The following is a 21,255-nucleotide window of genomic DNA, read 5'->3' on the forward strand; positions in this document are numbered from 1 at the left end:
ATTCAAACCCAGGCAATCAGCCTCAAAGTCTGTGCTTTTAACTGGGTCACGCTACTAATACTACATGCAAACCAAACTTTGCAATATAAAAATTTTAGTGACTATCCAACTCTTATTTTAGTAGAAAACACTTTCTTCAAATAATCTCTTACATATAACCCCAATAAATAAAAAATGAATTAGAGCAGGCCTTTTTGAGTAGACATGGGAAGAGATACCCAGACTTGACAGCTTTCCTCTTGACCTTTCCTTTACCTCAGGATATATCCACTGAACTCTAAGATTCTGTGGGATAGTTGGAAAACTATTCTTTAGAGAGATGATAATCTGTTTCTATTTTCCTCTTGTAATTCACTTTAGTTGTGTTTTGTTTTTGTTTCTGTTTTTTTGTTTTTATTTTTATTTTTACTTTCTCAACTGTTAAGCCTGATTCTTCCCTTTCAGGTCCACAGGGTATAACAATGTGCTCTTCAGCCGGGTGGGGGGAATGGAGAGCACTCTTTGATCTTCACAGAGAGAAATTAATCTTTGCTCATCCTTGTAACCTTGTAAACTGTTCTTTCCAAGCTTTACAACAATCCAAATTCTAACTGTGGATAGAAAATCAAAATTTTTAGTGTACGTTTTTTACAATAAACTTTGAACTCGTGCAAATGGTTTGCCTAATTCATAGGTGTCAGAGAGTGACATAGTCTAGTGCCAAAGTGTGGATTTTGGAACTAGGCAGACCTGCTTACTAGTTATTTAGCTTTGTGCAAGTAAATTAACCTCTTACTCCTCAGCTCCTTCATACATAAAGTGGAGATAGAAATATCTATGTTACAGTTTACAATTGAAGATAATATGTGTAAAAGTACCTTGTCTGCATTGTAGACAGTGAGTGGTACCTTTTAAAATTATTTTCTTCCCAAATGAAATGATTACTTAAAAAGTCATTTTTATTAACATTCCTTGTCACTCAATGCAAAGATATTTCCTGTTATATAGAATGATGATTTTTTTCCTTTTGACTATATTATAGGAAAGGATCTAGTTGCCTTATCACAGGCTTCTTGAAGTTATTCATTATTGCATATCAAAATTTATCATCAATTAAATAGTCTCAATTTATGTTATTGCCACTCCATATGCATATTATAATAAACAAAATTAATTACTTTATTACTAACTCAACCACTGAATTGTTCCTGCTTCTGGATCTTTGAACCATATGAATATGTACAAGTTTCATTTAATGAATAGGTATTTTCTTCTGTGTTTAATAATTTTAGATGAATTGGTGAATAAAATGAATATAGGAAATGAATATAAAATTATTGGAATTCCAACCTGTGTAAAAACTTCACAAACTGCTGTCTGTATAGAGGCAAACAGCATTACTTTTTGCAGTTCCAAAGGTAAGGAAAATGTTGATATCATAAGTTTACAAATATTGAAATATGTTTGTTCAGTAAATAATTATTGGCTGCCTATATGGTGGGCACTCTTCTAAGCACAAGGGATACAGTTGTGAACAGGCAGTCAAGGTTTCAGCTCTCATGGAACTTAAATTCTATGGTAGACAGTCAATAAACTCATAAACTAATCAGTAAGACTAACCAAGCTAATCATCTAGGATAATTTCAGAAAATGATAAGTGCTCTGAAGGAAGTACAACAGGATAATGTTATACAACTTTGCTGGCTGCATCACCCCCTTCTTTGAGCTAAACCTTCCTTTAATTCTTTGTGATTAGCAATGAGACAAATATTTCAGGATGCCAAGAGTTCGAATTAGTTTTAAGGTTTTTCTATACTACTGTTTATCCTCTAGCTAAGGTGTAATACTAAGGAGCTGTTGGGGTCTGAAAGAGAGAGCTCAATAAAATAGCATCCTTTTCCCCACCTGAGTTCTGAACCAACTGAGGAAAAAAAAAACAAAAGAGTAAGGCAGTTGGGAGCCAAAATATTGCATTTATTATAGATAATTTCCTTTAACAACTTCAACATAACCAAGCATTATGTAAACAAAAGTGGAAAGTAGACCTACTCTTTTAACTTGACTCACAAATGTGTAAATTTAGGAAAGGCTGGTTAAATCTTAAATCTTTGAGTCTATAGATAACCATCTGCAGTAATAGAGGCCCAAGTTGAATTTAAATGCAAGTGGATTCTAGATACTTCTGCTAATCTTAAAGAGAAAAACTTCTTAAAAGAATAAAAATATTAAAGAAATAAAACGTTTGAGGGACAATAAACATTTTGGTGGTCTTTTAAATGTTTTCTGTTGTGAAGTGTTTCAAAATATATTGATCATATAAGTGTGTACATGTGGTGTACTGTCTTATGCCAAACCACAGAATTAGGTGGATTTAACCACCCAAGTGTGGCAAAAACTGGAGTAAGGTAGGAAAGCATTGCTCTCTGACTGCAGACCCACTGCCAAGAGGAAGGAGAAAGAACTGGGTTATACACCTGTAGTTGCTCCTCCCAAATGCACCAGTTGGTAAATCACTCATCCCTTTTAGGAGTTAGAGAGAATGAGAGAGTGGAGAAAATCTAGAATGTTGCAGTGCTGTAGAGCACAGTACTTTCAAAGTAGTAGGGTTAAATATCTTTCCTATTGTAAGAAAGGAATAAGTTTCGTTTTCACATAGAGACAGCATGGAATAAGGGAAATGGAGGCAAAACCAGTTTAAACAAGCCCCAGACAAAGAGAAGAGAGAATCTGCCTGATGTAAAGAGATATGAGGTAGTATCAGAGGCGGGAACTCACAGCAAAAAAAAATAAAAATTTGGGGGGGATAGGCTGATCAGTTCAAAATCTCAATAATGAGCTAGTTGGCTCTCTGGGATTGGCTGTACAAATTAAAATCTCAAAAGATGATTAGTTAGTGTTCTCGGATAGGCTGTAACCTCTGTAGTACCCAGTCAATGGGGAAACAGGGGAGGGACTTGCGAATTAGGAGTAGGAGATTTAAAGACCGCCATTCTCTTCCTCTGGCGTGCCAGCCTTCCGCGTGTTTGGCTGGACGCCCCATCTTGCAAGATCGTAAATAAATTATTTTCTCCTCCAGAACCGAGAGAGCGTTTATTCCCTTACAGGTACCGCTTTATTTCCGACACTATTAACAGCAATATTCAAATATGTCCCATACTGCTTCCTAGCCCTCACTGAAGGTGATATTATTTCAAACATAGAACTATAGGAGCAAACACAGCAATATAGGAGCCCCATCATCCAGCTTTGCTCACATAGGTCCTAAAAGGAGAAGAATCAGGGATTTGCCTGCCACCCACAGCCATCTGTTTGGACACATTGGTTGATCATCCTGGGATCAAAATGATAGGCCAGAGTGATGTCCAATCATAACAATATCTTTGTAAGAATATGGCATCATTAAAAATACTATAATTTGATAATATTTTAGATAAATGGAATAGAGCATCTATAATGTTGTTTTCTTATTGTTTTAAACCCCTTTTTAATATATGTGTTAATATTTACTTTCAGTTCCTTCAGGAATTAATGACAACTTCAGGTGTCTCCTCTCCTTGACTTCTAGCTCTTGCTGGAAGTTTGCAGCGATACTTGCCAACATCTTTGCATCACACATTGTTCCTCCTGGGACTTACAATTTGCTCAAGCTCTGTTTATTGATGAGTCTTGTACAGACAAATGACCGTAAAAAGGAACTGGAAGATTGCCTAGATGTTTTAATTATAACATGTGATACGCTACTTGTAGACAGGTAAAATTATTAAATTTTTAAAATTATGCATTGGTCAGAAGATTTGTATAACTCCTTTCCATGAACATTATTACAGGATGAACATTCAGACTTTTTCTTAGCAGTATGAATATTTAAATAGTTTTTTTTTAATCAGTGAAGGTCAAAACTTTTAAAACATGAATTGAGACATGAGATATTTGCTTTCAATATTTTAAGAATCTGACCATTCGACACTTCAACTTATTTCCCTACCTTTACAAATAAATGCATCTTCCCTAGCTCAGTGTTTTGCTCTTATACTTTGTTTTCATATTTAAATAATCTCCCATCTAAGAGCCAACAAGCTATTTTGTTCTTCTTCAAGATTCCATTCAATTGTTGATTCATCTGTACCCAAATAAGACCCTATCCAAAGTACCAAAACTACTGTTGATGTTTTGCTAAAACTGAATTGCCATTGGCAATGTAAAGATTGTGCTGTTACAGACTGCACCACTTTGTTCTTCCATTAATGAAGCATGAGAGTATTTGTTTCCTCAGTCTCATCAACACTGGGTGTTATCAGATTTTTCAGTTTTGCCGTCTGATGGGTAGAAAATGATATTTTATTTTATTTTAGCTTGTGTTTCTTTAACTGGGGGTAAGTTTTAACATCATTTAGAGCCTATTAAATATTTATATTCTTTTTCTATGACCATTCTTTTTCTTGACCATTGTCCATTTCTTCTTCTTATTTTTTATTGATTTTTTATACCTATTGCAAATTAAGGTCTTTGTTTTTTTACTTTTCTTATGGTATTTGGGGCTGTATGAGAGATTTCCTTTTTTTTTTTTTTTAGGTGAAATTTATGTATAGTGAAATAATCAGATCTTAATTTGATGAGTTTTGATAAATGCATACACTCCTGTAACAACTACCACAGTAAGATATGAAACATTTCCATCACCCCAGAAAGTTCTCTCATTCCCTCTTCCAATCAGTTCCCATCTCCACAGATGATTTTTGTCACCATAGATTCATTTTCCTGTTCTTCCGCTTCATATAAAGGGAATCATTCAGCGCATCCTCTTTTGGGTCTAGCCTTTTTTGCTTAGCATAATGTTTTTGAGGTTCATCCAGTTATGTTTATGATTAGTTCATTGTTTTTTTTTTAATTGCTGTAGAATTACATCATATGATTATATCACAGTTTGTTATCCATTTTCTTAGTGATAGACATTTGGATTTTCCATGTTGTGACTATTATGCATAAAGGTGCTGTAAACATCCTTGTACAAGTTTTTTTGTGGGCATGTTTTCATTATCTTGAATAAATACTAGGAATTGTTGGGTCATAAGGTAGCTGTATAGTTAACATTATAGGAAACTGCAAACAGTTTCCCGAAGTGGTCGCACCATTTTACATTCTTATTAACACTGTGTTAGAGTTCCTATTGTTCCCATCCTCACCAACATTTGGTGCTGTCTGTCTTTTTCATTTTAGCATTTTGAGTGGGTATGAAATTGTGATCCCAATTTGCGTTTCCCTGATGACTACTGATTTCAGCACTTTTTCATGTGCTTATTGGCCACTCTTGTATCTTCCTTTATGAAGTGTCTGTTCAAGTTCTTGCACTTCCTTTGTTACATATATGCATTGTGAAATTTTTCTCCCAGTCTATAGCTTTTTTTTTTTTTTAATTTTTCTTAAAGGTGCTTTTAATGAGCAGACATTTTAGTTTTGATGAGGTCAAACTTCTTATTTTCCTTTATGTTTAGTGTTTTCTAGGTTCTGTTGAAGAAATTTTTGCCTACCCCAAGGTCATGAAGATATTCTTCTATGTTTTCTTCTAGAAGCATTATAGTTTAGCTTTTATGTTACATCTGTTAGCCCTCCCAAGTTAATTTTTGTATGTGGTATGACTTAAGAGTTAAGGTTCATTTTTTTTTCCTGTATATTTGTCCAATTTTCCCACACCATTTATTAAAGAGACTTTCCTGTCCCCATGGAATTGCTCAGATATGATTGTTGAAAATAATTTTAACTAGGTATTGTATGTCTATTTGAACTCTATTTTCTGTTACTTTGATCATCTATCTGCCTATACTTATGCCAGTACTACACTGTCTTGATTATTGTAGCTCTGTTAAGTTTTGAAATCAGGTGGTGCAATTTTATTCTTCATTTTCAAGTTTTTATTTATTTTATTTTATTTTACTATTTTAGATCCTTTGCGTTTTCTTATAGAGTTTAGAATCAGAAGGTTAACTCCATCCCCCTCCCCCCAAAAATCATTTAAGGATTTTGATTGGGATTCATTTAATCTATAGATCAATTTGGGGAAGAATTTACATCTTAACAATAATGAGTTTTTTAATCCACAAATATGATATATCTCTCCATTTATTTAGGTCTTCGTTAATTTCTTTCAGCAGTGCTTTGTAAAGGTCATGCACATTTTATTAAATTGATTCTTAAGTATTTGATATTTTTGAAAAGTATTTGATATTTTTGGAACTATTAGAAAGGTGATGTTTTATTAATTTCATTTTTCAGCTGTTTGCTGTGAATATATAGAAATACATTTGATTTTTGTATTTTGGCCTTGTATTTTCTAACCTTGCATCAGTAATTTTAAAAATTCTTCAGATGATTCCAATGCGTAGCAAAGTTTGAGACCCATTGTTCTATATCACTAGGTTCTCAGCTCTGGCTGCACATGAGAATCAACTGGGAGAATTTTTTTTTTAATATTTATAACTATGTACCATCCCCAGACATTCAAATTTAAGTGGTCTGGGGTTGGACTAGGCATTTGAATTTTTTAAACATTTCCCAGGTGATTTTAATGTGGGCTAGAATTCAGAACCACTACTCAATAGGCTTGCAAAAGTTATCTTTCTAAATCTCACTTTCCCATTTTTATCTTCAAAGTAAAGTCCAAATTCCTTGGCATAGCACACATACTAGATGTATTTTATAGCAGCTACCTATCCACATCTAGGGGATACTGCTTCACACTCTTACATAGAAGAGCTATGTCTCCTCATCATAGCCAACTGAATGAGTAAGTTATAATTTCTGTGGCAAGGATTTGAAAGCTAAGCTAAGCTAATCACGTTCTTTTCTCAGAATTTAAATTTGAGAAATGAGAAACTAAAAGGATATATCAAGAGTCACCTTTATACATAGGCCTTAGGGACAGCTCTAATGGACCATTTGCAAGCCTAAATGCAAAAACTCTGAAGAAGCAAAAGAAATCAATCCATAAAAAGAGGAAGGCCCAGATTAAATGTCATCTCTCTGTTGCTTTCTCTGACTCCCTTCCAGGAGGAGATAATACTCCCATATGGATGTCCTCAAGGCATTATTTTAATACTTATCACGTTGTGTTTTTGCTTTGTGTTTTTTCTTTCTTTCTAGGCTGTAAACTTTTCAAGTTAAGGACCAAATATTATGTATGTTTTTATCCCTAGCATCTGACTGGCATATCACAGTGCTCAATAAACATTGAATCAAATTAAATTAAGTCATGTAGCTGTTGACACATTATAACCTCTGAAAATCAAATATTAAACAGTAGTACTGACTGATTTATTTTTTCCCTAGGCTTTTGAATTTTAGTATAAACCTTGTGCCTCGTGGTATACGTCATCCAGTCTCTACTGAAATTTTTCCTACTTTGTCCAGGAATAAGTGTGGAACTGGAGCTGTTAGCATTCAAGCTGGCAGTGCTTTGCTAGCTAAAGGTGGTATCTGCTTTATAGGAGACTTGTCTTCACACAAAAAAGATAAGCTTGAACAGCTTCAAACAGGTAAACAAGCTCTCTCTTTTTTTTTTTTAAAATTAATTTTCACCTGTTTAACCTGCAGTCTCATCAGTGTCAATAAGTTACTTTACAGTTAAATAGTATTATAGAAGTTTTAGGAATTGAGAAACCATATTAAATTGTCTTTCTCATTTCAGTTTTATGAATAAAAGCAGAGGAATTTAATGTGCAAATGCACTGTTTTAAACCTTTGCTCTCTCAGTTGTCCTACAACATGAGTTATTTATATTGGGCCAGATTTATAACTAACAAGATATGGACAGATATGGACCAGGCAAAGAGCAGCCAGGGTCTCATATTCTTGGCATACCCAACAAGACTGTGCAAGAATGCTCAGGGCACAAACCATATTGCTTCTCCCAACAACATAGTGCAGACATAGACCTGTTCTTACATAGTCAACTGATTTTTGACCACGGTGCCTGTCTTAGTTTGCTAATGCTGCAGAATGCAAAACACCAGAGATGGACAGGCTTTTATAAAATGGGGGTTTATTTAGCTACACAGTCACAGTCTTAAGGCCACAAAACGTCCAGTAACACATCAGCAATTGGGTACCTTCACCGGAGGATGGCCAATGGCCCCCGGAAAACCTCTGTTAGCTAGGAAGGCAGCTGGCATCTGCTCCAAAGCTCCGGCCTCAAAACGGCTTTCTCCCAGGACGTTCCTTTCTAGCAAGCTTGCTTCTCTTCAAAACATCACTCCCAGCTGCACTCTCCTTCTTCCCCCCCGAGTCAGCTCATTTATATAGCTCCACCGATAAGGGCCCACCCTGAATGGGCGGGGCCACGCCTCCATGAGAACATCTCATCAGAATCATTGCCCACAGCTGGGTGGGGCACATTCCAAGCAAATCCAACCATCACCAAAACGCCTGCCCCACACAAGACCACAAAGATAATGGCATCTGGGGGACACAATACACTCAAACCGGCACAGTGCCCAATAAGTCAATGAGGAAAGTTTTTTCAACAAACGATTGTGGGAAAATAGGCTATGCATACAGGGGAAAAATGAGTATCAGTTCATACTTTACAGCCATACACAATAATTAATTAGATATGGATCATAAACCTAAAAGTAAGACCTAAAACTGTAAATCTGCTAGAAGAATACATAGGAGAAGGTTTTCATGACCTTATTGTAGGCAAAGATTTCTTGGACAGGACCCAGAAAGCACTAAATATAAAATAAAAGACCTGATAATTGTTCTTCTTCAAAACTACAAAGTTTTGCTCATCAAAAGGGACCATTAATTGTGAATGAAATTGACACAACTCAATTGTTATCCTTGAAAGTGGTTAAAATGGGAAATGTTATGTTGGGTATACATTTCCACAATAATTTTTCTTCAAGAGGCACCACTAAAAAAGTGAGTGGGCAGGTAGAGATAAAAAGGAAATAATTTCAATACATCTGTCAAAGGATATACATTTCCAGATTATAGAAACAATTCCTACAAGTCAATAATTAAAAAAAACAAAGAACCCACAAAAAATTGGCAAAGAACTTCAATCATTTCACAAAGGAAGATATACAAAATGACCAATAAGCACATGAAAAAGTGTTCAACATCATTAGTCATCAGAGAAATGAAATTAAAACCACAAGATGTCACAAGATAATGTTATCTTTTAACTTGTGTTTTGTAAGTGAAGTTCAAAGAGACAATGGACCTTGAGCGTGCCTTGCCACCCATTTCATATAGCATTCATGATCATTATGTGCTCCCTTAACATGCTTAATTTGTATTCACTTTGAGTCTGGCTGAACTCCCATGCATTGTGAGTCCACCAGAATTCAGTGCTTGTGTCCACATGAACACATCTTCGGGTGAGTAAGAGGGAGCGCTAATAGCTCCAAGAGGCCATGCTTTCCGTTTGAATTAGACTTGCCTCCATTGCAGAAAGAAGTTCATGGCATTCTAAGAAACATGAAAGACCAAGAAACCCTATCGACCATGTCCCTTTTTAATTGGTAGTTGCCTGTATTTGCCAGCAACTTACACTGAAAATGATGATAAAGGAGGAAAGGGAGAGCTAGGGCAATCCATAGTTCCTTTTCCTTTAAGTCCTTCCTTACTCATCAGTTAAGCCCAAGGTCGAGAGAGTTAGTGGAATGTGTGCATATTAAGAAGTGAAATAAAAGGTTTTATGCAGCATTTTCAATGTTCTAATAGGAGCAAAATATATATGAATGAACTACAAAATACAGATAATTACGCATATGAATTAAATGCTCTTATCTGCATTTAAAACTGGCATTGCACAATATAAAAATGTATGATAAAATTCGTGCTAATAATTAAAGTTTTCAATTTTTCTTTATGAAAAGGTTTTATTTATAAAAAGGTTTTTTTCATCATAGTAACATATATACAACTCAATTTTTCCCATATTAACTGCTTTCTAATGTACAATTCAGTGATATTGATTACATTCAGTTTATGCTACTATCACCAACATTCATTGTCCCAACTTTTTCATCACCTCAAACAGAAACTCTGTACCTGTTACATTTTATAAATAAGAAAATATTTTCAAAGGAAAAGCTTTATATATTAATGTACCTTTAATAGCAATTTTTTCCTGCTTTTTGAATAAGCCTGGATTTTCATTTTGCGTGGGGCTTCACGAATTATGTAGCTGGCCCTGCCTATAGGAATGGCAAAAATTGAAAAGATTAACAACAAATGTTGGCAAGAATGTGGTGCAACTGGAATTCTCATATGTGGCTGGTGGGAGTATAAAATGGTACAGGCATTTTGCATATTGCTCTGGCAGTTTCTATCAAGTTAAATATACTCAAGAGAAATATAAACAAGTACTCAAAAGACTCTGTTATCATGAATGGAGAGAAAACTAATTTGAGAAATTTTTGAGAGGTAGAAACCTAGGAATAGGATTAAATTCATAGATTGAATGGATATGAGAGAAAGAAAATAGGATTTCTCCACACATTTTGTTCGGGTTTTGAGTAGATGGATAGTGATGCCACCAAATGTGAATAAGGAACATGGAGAGAGCCATTTGATAGGGGAAATGATAGATTTGGTTTTGAGCATTTTGAATTTGAGTTGTATTTTCCCCAGACATTGTATTCTTTCTCAGTCTTTTCCTCTCTCACTCCTATGTAGATGTCCCTCTTTCTATCATTTTTTCCTCATGAAAGAACATTACTTACTTTTAGCCTTCCCTGTACACCTGCACCTTTATGGCCAAGTGTCCAGTCCTCTGCCGTAGCACCCAGATGCCCGATCACAATTCAGGCTACAAGCTTTGGACTACTGGTTCTCATCAAGCCACAGGACCCATAAATATTCAAAATTTTTTTTGCCTAGTTTTTTTGGGGGGGGCAGATGCCCTAGTTTAGCCAAATCTTGTAAAACAATCAAATTAACTTATGTCTTCCCTATCCAAAGTTTAGACAATAAAATTCTATATAATAATATTTGTTATTAACTCATAGAAATATAGACCAAAATGAACTTAAGTAACAAATGGGTGATGTCTTCTGACTTAGTTCTGGAGAGCAGAAGCATTACAGTATACATCCCAGGAAAGAAATTTGGGGATGATAATGATCAACAAGTGACTTTTCCAGTTCAGTGCAGTTTTTGGTCGTTTGTTGATATGGATTCATCTTCAAGGAGAAATGCACAGAAAACCAACACTCTAATTGGTCAAATGGTAAGGTGTATGTATATTTTGTTGTTAATATATTGTCTAGGGAATTTAGTCACATATTTTAATATGCTTATTATTTTTAACCTATTTCTATACTTCATCAGTTACTACAACTAAATAATGATGCGGTTTAAAATTTGTCATTTTTACAGTAATACAAGTCTGCTCAGTAGAAATTAATGTTTGAATAGGTAGTTGGGGAGTTCTTAAAGAAAGTAATCATGATCATTTAAAAAAATTGATCACCACAGAGTTGTCATGTTATGCAGGAATTGCTTTCATGTTTATAATTAATTATTTCCAAATTGTTTGTGAAAATGCCAGAGTTTAATATTAACTTTTTACCTTTTGGGTTGATGTAGGATTGCAGTTTGATTCCAGCTAATCTTGTGGAGGCATTTGGATTATTGATCAACTGCAATGAATCATCTCCTTGCAACCCATTCCTTCCTACTGTGCAACATACTTTAAAGAAAGCCATTGATCCTGAAGGGTTGCTTTACATAGCTTCTAAACAGTTTTCAACCGAAGATTTTGAAAAGGTAATTAGATAATTGATTACTCAGAATACTTGTGCTAATGTTTTTCAATTTAAAACTAGAATACAGAACTCCTTATGAGCATTCTGTTTTCTTTATTTTAGTATTATTTTCTTCCAACTTGCTTTTAATATTTAAAAGGGGCTTGAATAAAAATTATTTAGGATTATAATTAAATAAACAACTATGTAAGGAAATGGATGTTAAAATGTTGAGTTTATTTTTTGTACCATTGTCCAAGTCATCATAATTTAAAGAATGTCAACAAAAACAAAACCCAAATAGATTATTTTTATAGAAAATTATAATGAGAGGCTGTATAGATGTATAGTTATTTATATCTTACAGACTATTCAGAGGAATTTCCTTTATATGAATGCCTTCAGAGTTCTGACTTTAGGGAATGTCTAGTAGGACTTACTAACCCATTTTAATGAGCTGACATTATGAAAGCATGTGTGGCGTGTTCAGAAAACCTGAGAGTAGATCATGCACATTTAGTAATCATTCTTAGCACTATCAAATGTGCTCAGGTATTTACAATTGAAACTCTTTGAATATGAACTATCCAGAAATCTGTCCACAGTAGATTTAAAGTATCTAGATGGAATAGATGATACAGAAGGCAAGGGATATTGGCTATGTACAACAAGAAAAGTTCAGTGAACATAAGAGTTTGAGAGCTGCCTTAGTTTATAGCTGTGGTAGTCTGTAGGAAATAGATCTGGGGCTCGAAGATAGATTAGTCTGTAGGACTGTCTGATGTAACATCAGTAACACCAGCAATATATCCAGCTTCTTTTGGAGATGTTGTGAAGTGGGAGTCATGGGTCTTGAAAATTTTTCATAACTCTCTTCCTTGTAAACATATTGCATGGGTAAAAAGATGAATAGTGCGGTGGACTAAAAAAATGACTTACGAACATTGTTTAAACAGATTAGAAAAGTACAATATTTCTGATACAATGGTCTTTTCAGTATGTATTTAAAAAGTTGTTAATCTCTAGGAATTAGGGTATTAAATATGGACAAATTAATGACCAGAACGAAAAATTTTTGCCCATTTTTTTCCTCACAAAGAAGATCTATGGATTTATTTATTAGTCAACAAGTATTTACTTGATACTTTATATGTATGAGCCTATTTTGGGTTCTTTAATATTCCCACAAAAATATAAACTTTCTTCTTTAAGCTTATAATTTAATTGAAACAATAAACAAGACACATGTAACACTTAAGAGACTTAAGCATAACACTTAAGAGACTTAAATGCTAAACTGGGTGGCGCTGACTATAGGTATTTTAGCAATCCAGAAAGAGAGCTATGTCAATGCAGAATGTAAGAGTTAGGAAGACTCCATGGAGGGGGACTTTAGCTGGACCTTAAGAAAAGGTAAAATTTAGATGAGAGGAAAGATGGGCATTCTAAGCAGAAATAACAATAGGAGCAAAAACATAAAAGTGGAAACGAGAACTAGAAAACTATGAGAATGTACCGGACCAAGGTGATGAATTCTTTTGCCCGATGCACTCAAATGACCAATTGCTGAGATACCTGGGTTTCAAAAAGAGAGAGTTTTATTGCTAGGTGTGAAGCAGGAGAACAATTGGCCTATCGGTCCAAAATCAGTCTCCCCAAACTGCAGTAATTCTGATAGTTTTATAGCATCAAAAGAGGGGCAGGTTTTAGGATAATGAGTACAGTAGCCCCAGATGATGTAATTAGAGGTGATGTGTGCTCGCAGATTGACTACATGCTTAGTCAAAGAACGGATATAAGAAAATTGCGGCCTTAATAGGATGGTGGACGTGATTTCTAGTATTATAATGACGTATAGGTGACTCGTAGGTTAAAGTTGAAGCTATTGTATATGTCAGGCAGGCCCATTTTGGTTAGATCCAGTTTCAGTTATAAAGATAACTTTGGACTTGGGGTGGGTTAGTTCTGGGCTGACCCAGGACCCTTCATTAATATACATTAGGGGCTGTCTTTAGTGATCACTAGACTTAAAGTCAAAAAAACTGGATAAATGGGTACCAGTCAAGGTTAGTCACAAGGTTTTTACAATCACAAGGGCACAAGATAAAGGCTATACAATCATTATCAGAGATCAAGGCAGCTGGATTACAGTTCAGGCTTCAGGTATTTCCCTCTGTCTACTCTAATATACTAGAAAATAAAAAGGGATATCTATGTAATGATTCAGTAATCATAATCAGTCCTTAATTCCTAACTTCTTGGTTACAAGAAGACCTGCCCAGCAGAGGAAAAATTTTATTATGGAGTCATAGGGATTAGGATTTGGCAGGTTTACAATAAACCTTGAAGCCCAGGCAGAAGAGTTAACAGTTTACTCAGCAGACTTTAGATAACAGCTATAGACTTTACTAGGCTAGTGAAATAGTGAAAATGGTTTTTTGGAAAGAAATCTGCCTGTGGCGCAGAAACATCGTATGGAAGATGTTGCCTCCAGGGTTCTCCAGAAGACAGATTGAGCTGGAGTTTAGCATGCAGATTGACGTTCATTAGGGAGTGCCTGTGTAACAATAGCTGTGGGAGGAGGAAGTGGGATTGGGCAGGGAGCTCTGGAACTAGGGAAGCCTACCAGAGTTTTCCTCCTGTGGGCCAAAATGGAGGGATTTATAACAACTCCCCTTCCACCTCAGTTAGTCATCTGGGAAGGGAACCTCTGGGGATGCAGCTCTTTGCAGCTGAAGCAATCCCTTCTGACAGCTGGAGGCCATCCCGACATTACTCCCAGCAGCTGGGACAGAAGGGCAAAGAAACATCCTGAGACCGTTTCTGAAGGAGGATTAGGGCGGCACATCACCATGGCACCATAGGGTAGAACCTAGAAAGACTGGTATTTTATTAATAATAGAATTACCCAGTTTGAGGCCTGGAGGGAATTTGGAAGAAAAAAAGGATAAAGAAGACAGGACATATTCAAGAATCAGTCCTTTAAAAAAGTTGTACTTAAAATATAAACAACCTTATTATAGCTAATAACAACCTTATTATTGCTAATTTTTCCTTTTGATTCTGTGAATTGAAAGAGCAGAAAACAACTAGGATGGTGAAAAGTCTGGAAATTATGTTATGGGAGGAAAGTCTTAAGGAACTGGAAATCGCTGATTCAGAAAGGAAGAAAAACCCACAAACCTCAGAGAGAACAGTGACAAACCATTGTGTTGAAAATTTATTCTCCACCCCAAATCTTGCTAACTCTGCAAGGCCCGTATTCTGAGTAGTTAACACAGTGCTTCCCACATTACAAGTGTTCAGTTAAGTGTTTTTTTAAAAGAAGGAAGGAAATAAGAGGGCAAGTAGCTTTAGGGCTAACGAGAGGAATCTATAAGGATATAAACTGTCAAAGAATTAGGGCCATTCATAAGGAAATGAGTTTCTGAGGGAAGTGAGCCTTTCTCCCGTGATAGTCATTCAAATACATTGCACAGGTTTCTGCACTGAGGAGATTAGTCTAGGTGATCTTTAATACTCTTTGTAAGTGTAAGATTTTTTGATTCTAAAGTGCTCTGTGACTTCCGAATGACCCCAGATATTGACTCAGTTTTTATGTGAGTAAGATATGCAAACTTTAAAAAATGAAATATGAATATATTTTGGATTATTGTAATCTAGATTCTGTAATAAAGCTTGAGTCTCTTAAATTTTCCATACTTTTAATTTAGCTTCTAGCATTTGCAAAGAATTTGAATGTAGAATTCAGCTTGGAGGCAGAAAGAATGATTCATGGCTATTATCTCGCGAGTCGCAGAATCAGAACAGATTCTGTATGTGGATCAAAACTGTCAGCATCTGCATTAAAATATTTGTAGGTATTTAACTCAAGATTTTAAAGTCAGCATTGACTTTTAAATGATATGTTTAACTTATTTATCTGTTTCTTTGGGTTTATTTTTTTGTTTGTTTCTTTGTTTTATTGCTGGTTGGTTGGTTTATAGTCTACCTCGTTCAAAACAATTTAAGGAGGCTTAGCTATTCCTTTGAATCTCCAATAATTTGTTTTCTCTGCATTAACTTTCATTGAACACATCTCTATGAGATTGCCTGAGAAAATTGCACTGATTTCAGATGAAAATGATTGCTTTTTTAATTTTTAAAAATTTTTAAATTTTTATTGTGGAAACATATACAACACAACTTTCCCTCCTTTTAGCCACTTTCAGGTATACAATTCAATGGTGTTAACTATACTCACAGTGTTGTGCTATCATCACCACCATCCATTACCAAAACAAATGATTGTTTTTTTAAAATGGGGTTGAACCTAGAAAAATTCTTAAGTATATTGTTCCTTGTACTTTTAGATACTTTAATAGACTCCTCTATTATTGCATCATGAAAAGTTTAAAAAAAAAACCTTAATTTTGTTTGTAAAAGTAAAGTATGGACATGATAAAAGAAAAATTTTAAATGATGAATAAAGTATCCTGCTAATCCTACCCACTCCTATTCCACTCCCCAGGGATAATCACTGTTGACAATTTTTGTGTATCCTTCCAGAAATAGTTCAAATACAAACATATACATATATGTAATTTAAATATGTTATATATTAAATACATATTTTATTTAATTATGTTATATTTTAATGAATACTTTAAAATATATATAAAATCATATAAATATTTTTTCATATGAATATATTCCTTTTGTCTAATTGGAATCATGCATGGTATAAAATACCATACAATCAGCACATAAAGAACCACTTCAATGTGTTGTGTTTTTTTTTCAGTTTTATTGAGACATATTCATATACCATATGGTTATCCAAAGTGTACAATCGGTTGTTCACAGTACCATCATATAGTTGTGCATTCATCACCACAATTTTTGAACATTTTCATTACTCCAAAAAAATTAAAATAATAATAAAAATAAAGGTATAAAAGAACTTGTGTTTTTAAAAGCTGCATCACAGTTTTATAGTGTGTGGCTGTACCATAATTTAAAGTTTGCTTTGATAGACTTAGTTCGTTTGACATAATATTAAAGTATAATCTCAAACAAATTATGAAGTACAACCAGGAGTAATATAATCCATTAAATAAATAGAAATCTTTTTATAATTGTAATATAAAATTCGAGATGAAAGACTGGCAGGAAATGTCAAATTTGGGTCTGTAAGAAATTGATGTGCTTAGTTAAATTAATTTCCCCAAATGCATATTTATCTTCATAGAGCTGAAATAAGTCAAGGTAGAAATCAATTATTTGATACTAAGTGTTTCAAATGGTAAGCAGACTTGTCTAATACTTTTTATTTTCTGAAGTAATATTTAAAATACCCAAATCAAATTATACTTCCCTAAAAGCTTTAAAAGTCCTATTTTCTCATACATTTTTTTCTCTGTAGTATAAAGATATTTTATGTTTAAACTCACATAGGCTTAGTTTACAAACGATTATATTGATCCAAAAATAAAAGAGTTAGTTTTAACATGATAACTCTACTTTTTCAGGTTGTAAACCTAAACACTGAGAGTAGCAGGGGGGTTATGAAACCAGCAAAGTGAGTGAACCACTACCCAGAAAAGTCATAAACCCTGTATTCCACCCCCCCACCCCCACCTCTATAAACAGGTGCCTAATAACATCATCTTTGTGTTTCTAGAGAAGCGAAGCTGAACAGTTCTCTTCTCTCTCCCTAAAAGGCTCTGTACATATTCTGTCTTGGTCAGCATTTTTAGAAGGAGCTTGGATGAGGACTTCAAGGACATGATAAACAAATTTGTAAATAAGCGGCATTGAAAAGATCTTCACAAACTCGAATCATGATCTTAGTCTAAATGATGAACATTAATAGGATAAATGTAAAGTCCTCATATAGGTCTCCAAACTCCCTGGTACAAGTGTGAATGGGTGGGAAAGGGATGATATGGCTTAATAGCAAATGATATGAAAAGGCTTGAGGTTCCATTATTTTTATGTTTAATATCAGTAAACAGTAGAATATGGTTGTTAACACTACTGAAATTTTGGGTCTGTATTAATAAAATATAGATTAAGATCAAGAAAATGCTAGTTCTGCTTCTACTCCACTAGTCAAATCTCACTTGTAGTACAGTACAGAGAAAGAATATTAACCAAATCTGGTCACAAAAAGAGCAGCCAGGATGGTGAGAGGCCTGAAAATTGCCTCATGACATATTAAAGGAAGTAGAAATATTTAACTTCAAGAAAAGAAAACATGAGTCAACTATAAGAACTGTCTTTGAATATTTGAAGAATTGTCACATTTAAGAAGTATTAGGCTTATTCTGTGACCCCAGAAGACAGAACCAGGGACCAAAGAGTGGAAACTGCAGTGAAGCCCATTTCAGCTTACATTTATACAAATTTTGTGGGTTGGACACAAAATTTTCAAATACCTTTACTTATTTGAACCCACAATAGCCCTGTGAATAATCTATTAGTATCACTGTTTTATAGCTGAGCTTCAAAAAACAACCTAAAAAATTAAATGGCATACAAAGTCACGCAGCTGGTAGATTTTAGAGACTCACCCAGGTTTTCTGTTTGCCAAGTCCAAGAATCATTCACGTACATCATATCTGCCTTACTGAAAGCTTATGAAAGATCTTTCAGGTAATCAGTGTCAATCTAAAGATAATAATAAAGTAATGGATTGTCTCATGAAGCAGTGACTCCTAGGAGAAGTTCAGTAGAGACTGGGCAATGAGTATCCTGGGATGTTGTAGAGGAAATTCAATTTTTTCATGGAAGTTTGAACTCTTAAGATCCCTTCCAAAATTTCTGTGAGGACTTTTAATAGATGAAGAATTAGAAGAAAAAAAACAAAGATGTGTCTATAATAGGTAAATATATTTAGTTAAGTTAATTATCCCAACTGTGTATTTATCTGAACAGAACTTGGGGGTGACAGGTAAGGGTGGAATGATAACAACAAGCCAAGGTGGAAAGCAACTCTGATAGAATCAATCAGGATACTTTCTTGTTCTGAAACAGTCTCTTCAAGTTAGTAGGGTAAAAATGCTTTGAAAAGAAACTAAACACTTTTTTCAAAATAAAAATATGTTGATCTTTAAGGTGTGGTTCACGTATGTTTTCATGTGTTTCTTTCCCAAATATATATTATTTTTATAATATCAACCTATTTTGATTGGCACCTATTTTTTTTTTTTAGAGTTTCCCTATCTGAAGCACATGCTCGACTGAACTTAAGGAATAAGGTACTTAAAGAAGATGTGCTAATTGCAGCCTTATTATTTGAAACATCTCTCACATTGAAATATGGTAATCTAGTCAATTATTAATGATCACTAAAAATAATTTTATCTAAATTTAAGTATTCTTAACCTACTAAATTAAAATATTACATATATTTAAAATATTATTTTAAAGAATAATAAATCTCAATCAGGTAGGTCCTAACTGTTTGAATTAGAACATTTACTAATTGTTTAAAGTTAGTATCATCATTATCTGATATTAAGTTCCTAGTTTTGCACAATTGTTTCTATACTTGGACTTTTGCATTGCTTAAAGACTTCTGAAAAAGATATACTAATACAACATATGGAAGAAAACTCAAATTATAGCTATGAGTTTGAGACATTCTCGGTAGACATCTGTCTGTTGATCTCTTAATAGACAGATATAAGAAGAGGTGAGTTCTGACCTAGAAATATTACTTAGGGATCATCACAGAGATGGTACTCAAAGCAAAGGGAATGGCTAGGTAAAATTACCTAGGATGAGACTGTAAAGAGAACTCCAGAACTGTCCTTGAAGAATTCCAATATTTAGAAAAGGGGTTAAAAAGGAGACTGAGAAGCACCAACTAGAAGATAGGAAGGAAATTAGGAGTGTGTTGTTACAGAAGCCAGGAAAGGAGAATGATTCAAGAAGGGAGTGGTCAGTTGTATTAGGTGCTACTGAGAGTGAATAAATTAGATTTAGCAACATAGAGGTTGTGGGTGGTCATGATCAGAGCTCTTTCAATGGAGAGGGGATGGGGGTGAGGTGGGAGAAGATTTGGCAACAGTACCTATAGGCATTCTTTTAGGTGTTTGATTATGAAAGTGAGGAAAGAAAAGAGGTAGTAACTGGAGAAAGATGTGTGGTCCAGGAAGGGATTTTTTTTTTTTTTTTTTGAAAGTGGGGGTGAAGGGGGGTGGGGGAGTGTGGGGAAACCAAAGGAACAGCCAAGACTTTGGGGGCTTTAGCACAGTGAAAAGAAGATGAGGGAAGTTGACTGGTATTGAATTATATATATATCAATGATCTTTGCTACTAAATAGCTGTGTGATCTTGGGAAAGTCACGCCTCTTCTGGAACTCATTTTTCTCATCTATGAAATAAGGGTTAGGGCAGAATAGCTAAGCCTTACTCTATGATAAAAGTCTTTACTGCATACATTCAGTCCCAAATCCATTGGCAGATCCTGAAGAGCCAGGATCTAAATTTGACCCTCCCAGTAAAATTAACTCCCACTGATGATTCTATATTTCCGCTGTCTTTGGAAATGCATATACAATATGCTATTGTTGTCTTCCTGATTCTAATCTCAAATTAATATAAATTATTATATTTTCCCTTTTATATGAAAAATGAGATAGGTATTCATTCTGAAAACATGCCTATAGATAATATCTCAATGCAAAATTATTTGTTGTATCAAGAACAAGTTTTCTTCTGCCCAAATCAAAAAGAACTTACCCTAAACATGTTTTTTAATCCCAGTCCTTTTACCTTTTTAAAATTTTCACAAATGCTCCTCCCTTCCTCCCCAGTATCTCTAATCAATATGCTCTGTATTTCTGCAAATTTGCTTTTTCTAGTCATCTTTTATGAGTGATATTATATAATTTTTGTCCCCATGTGTCTTGATTATTTCACTGAATGTTTTCAAGGTTCTTCCATGTTGCAGTGTATCTCATAAATTCATTTTTTTCTTATGACTGAATATTCCTTTGTGTGTATGTACTATGTTTTGTTTATTCATTTATTTGTGATGGACACTTGGGTTGTTTCCAGCTTTTGGCACTGTGAATAATGCTGTTATAATCATTGGTGTTTGTGTACCTGTTTGTGGCCCTATTTTCATTCTTTTTTGGGTATATACCTGGAAGTGAGATTGCCGGGTTAAACAGTAATTCTATAATTAACTTTCTGAGGAACTGCCATATTGCTTTCCACATTGGCTGCACCATTTACATTCCCATCAACAATGCACTAGGGTTCCAATTTCTCTGCATCTTCTCCAACACTTGTTTTCTATTCTTAAAATAATAGCCATCCTTGAGGGTTTTAGTGGTATCTCATTGTGGTTTTAATTTGCATTTCCTAATAATTGTTGATGTTGAGCATCTTTTCATGTGTTTATTGGCCATTTGTATATTTTCTTTGGAAAAATGTCTATTCAAGTCTTTGCCAATTTTTAAATTGGTTGTCTTTTTTGTTGTGTAAAAGTTCTTCATATATTCTGAGTATTAAACCCTTATCTGATATATGG

At 34.4% G+C, this 21,255-nt stretch overlaps 1 protein-coding gene across 1 annotated transcript in view; it reads left to right on the forward strand.

Annotated features, from left to right (window-relative positions):
- The window catches only part of MCMDC2 (minichromosome maintenance domain containing 2), a 45,525-nt gene that overhangs the window by 4,950 nt on the left and 19,320 nt on the right, over window positions 1-21,255 (forward strand). Inside the window, exons 7-13 of the mRNA XM_037803294.1 lie at window positions 1,272-1,397; window positions 3,493-3,730; window positions 7,303-7,508; window positions 11,046-11,212; window positions 11,572-11,751; window positions 15,443-15,585; window positions 18,925-19,034. Coding sequence (XP_037659222.1) covers window positions 1,272-1,397; window positions 3,493-3,730; window positions 7,303-7,508; window positions 11,046-11,212; window positions 11,572-11,751; window positions 15,443-15,585; window positions 18,925-19,034 — 1,170 coding nt within the window. The remainder of the gene's footprint in view (window positions 1-1,271; window positions 1,398-3,492; window positions 3,731-7,302; window positions 7,509-11,045; window positions 11,213-11,571; window positions 11,752-15,442; window positions 15,586-18,924; window positions 19,035-21,255) is intronic.

Source organism: Choloepus didactylus, chromosome 14 (assembly GCF_015220235.1).
Source record: "Choloepus didactylus isolate mChoDid1 chromosome 14, mChoDid1.pri, whole genome shotgun sequence".
NCBI classification, from domain to species: Eukaryota; Metazoa; Chordata; class Mammalia; order Pilosa; family Megalonychidae; genus Choloepus; species Choloepus didactylus.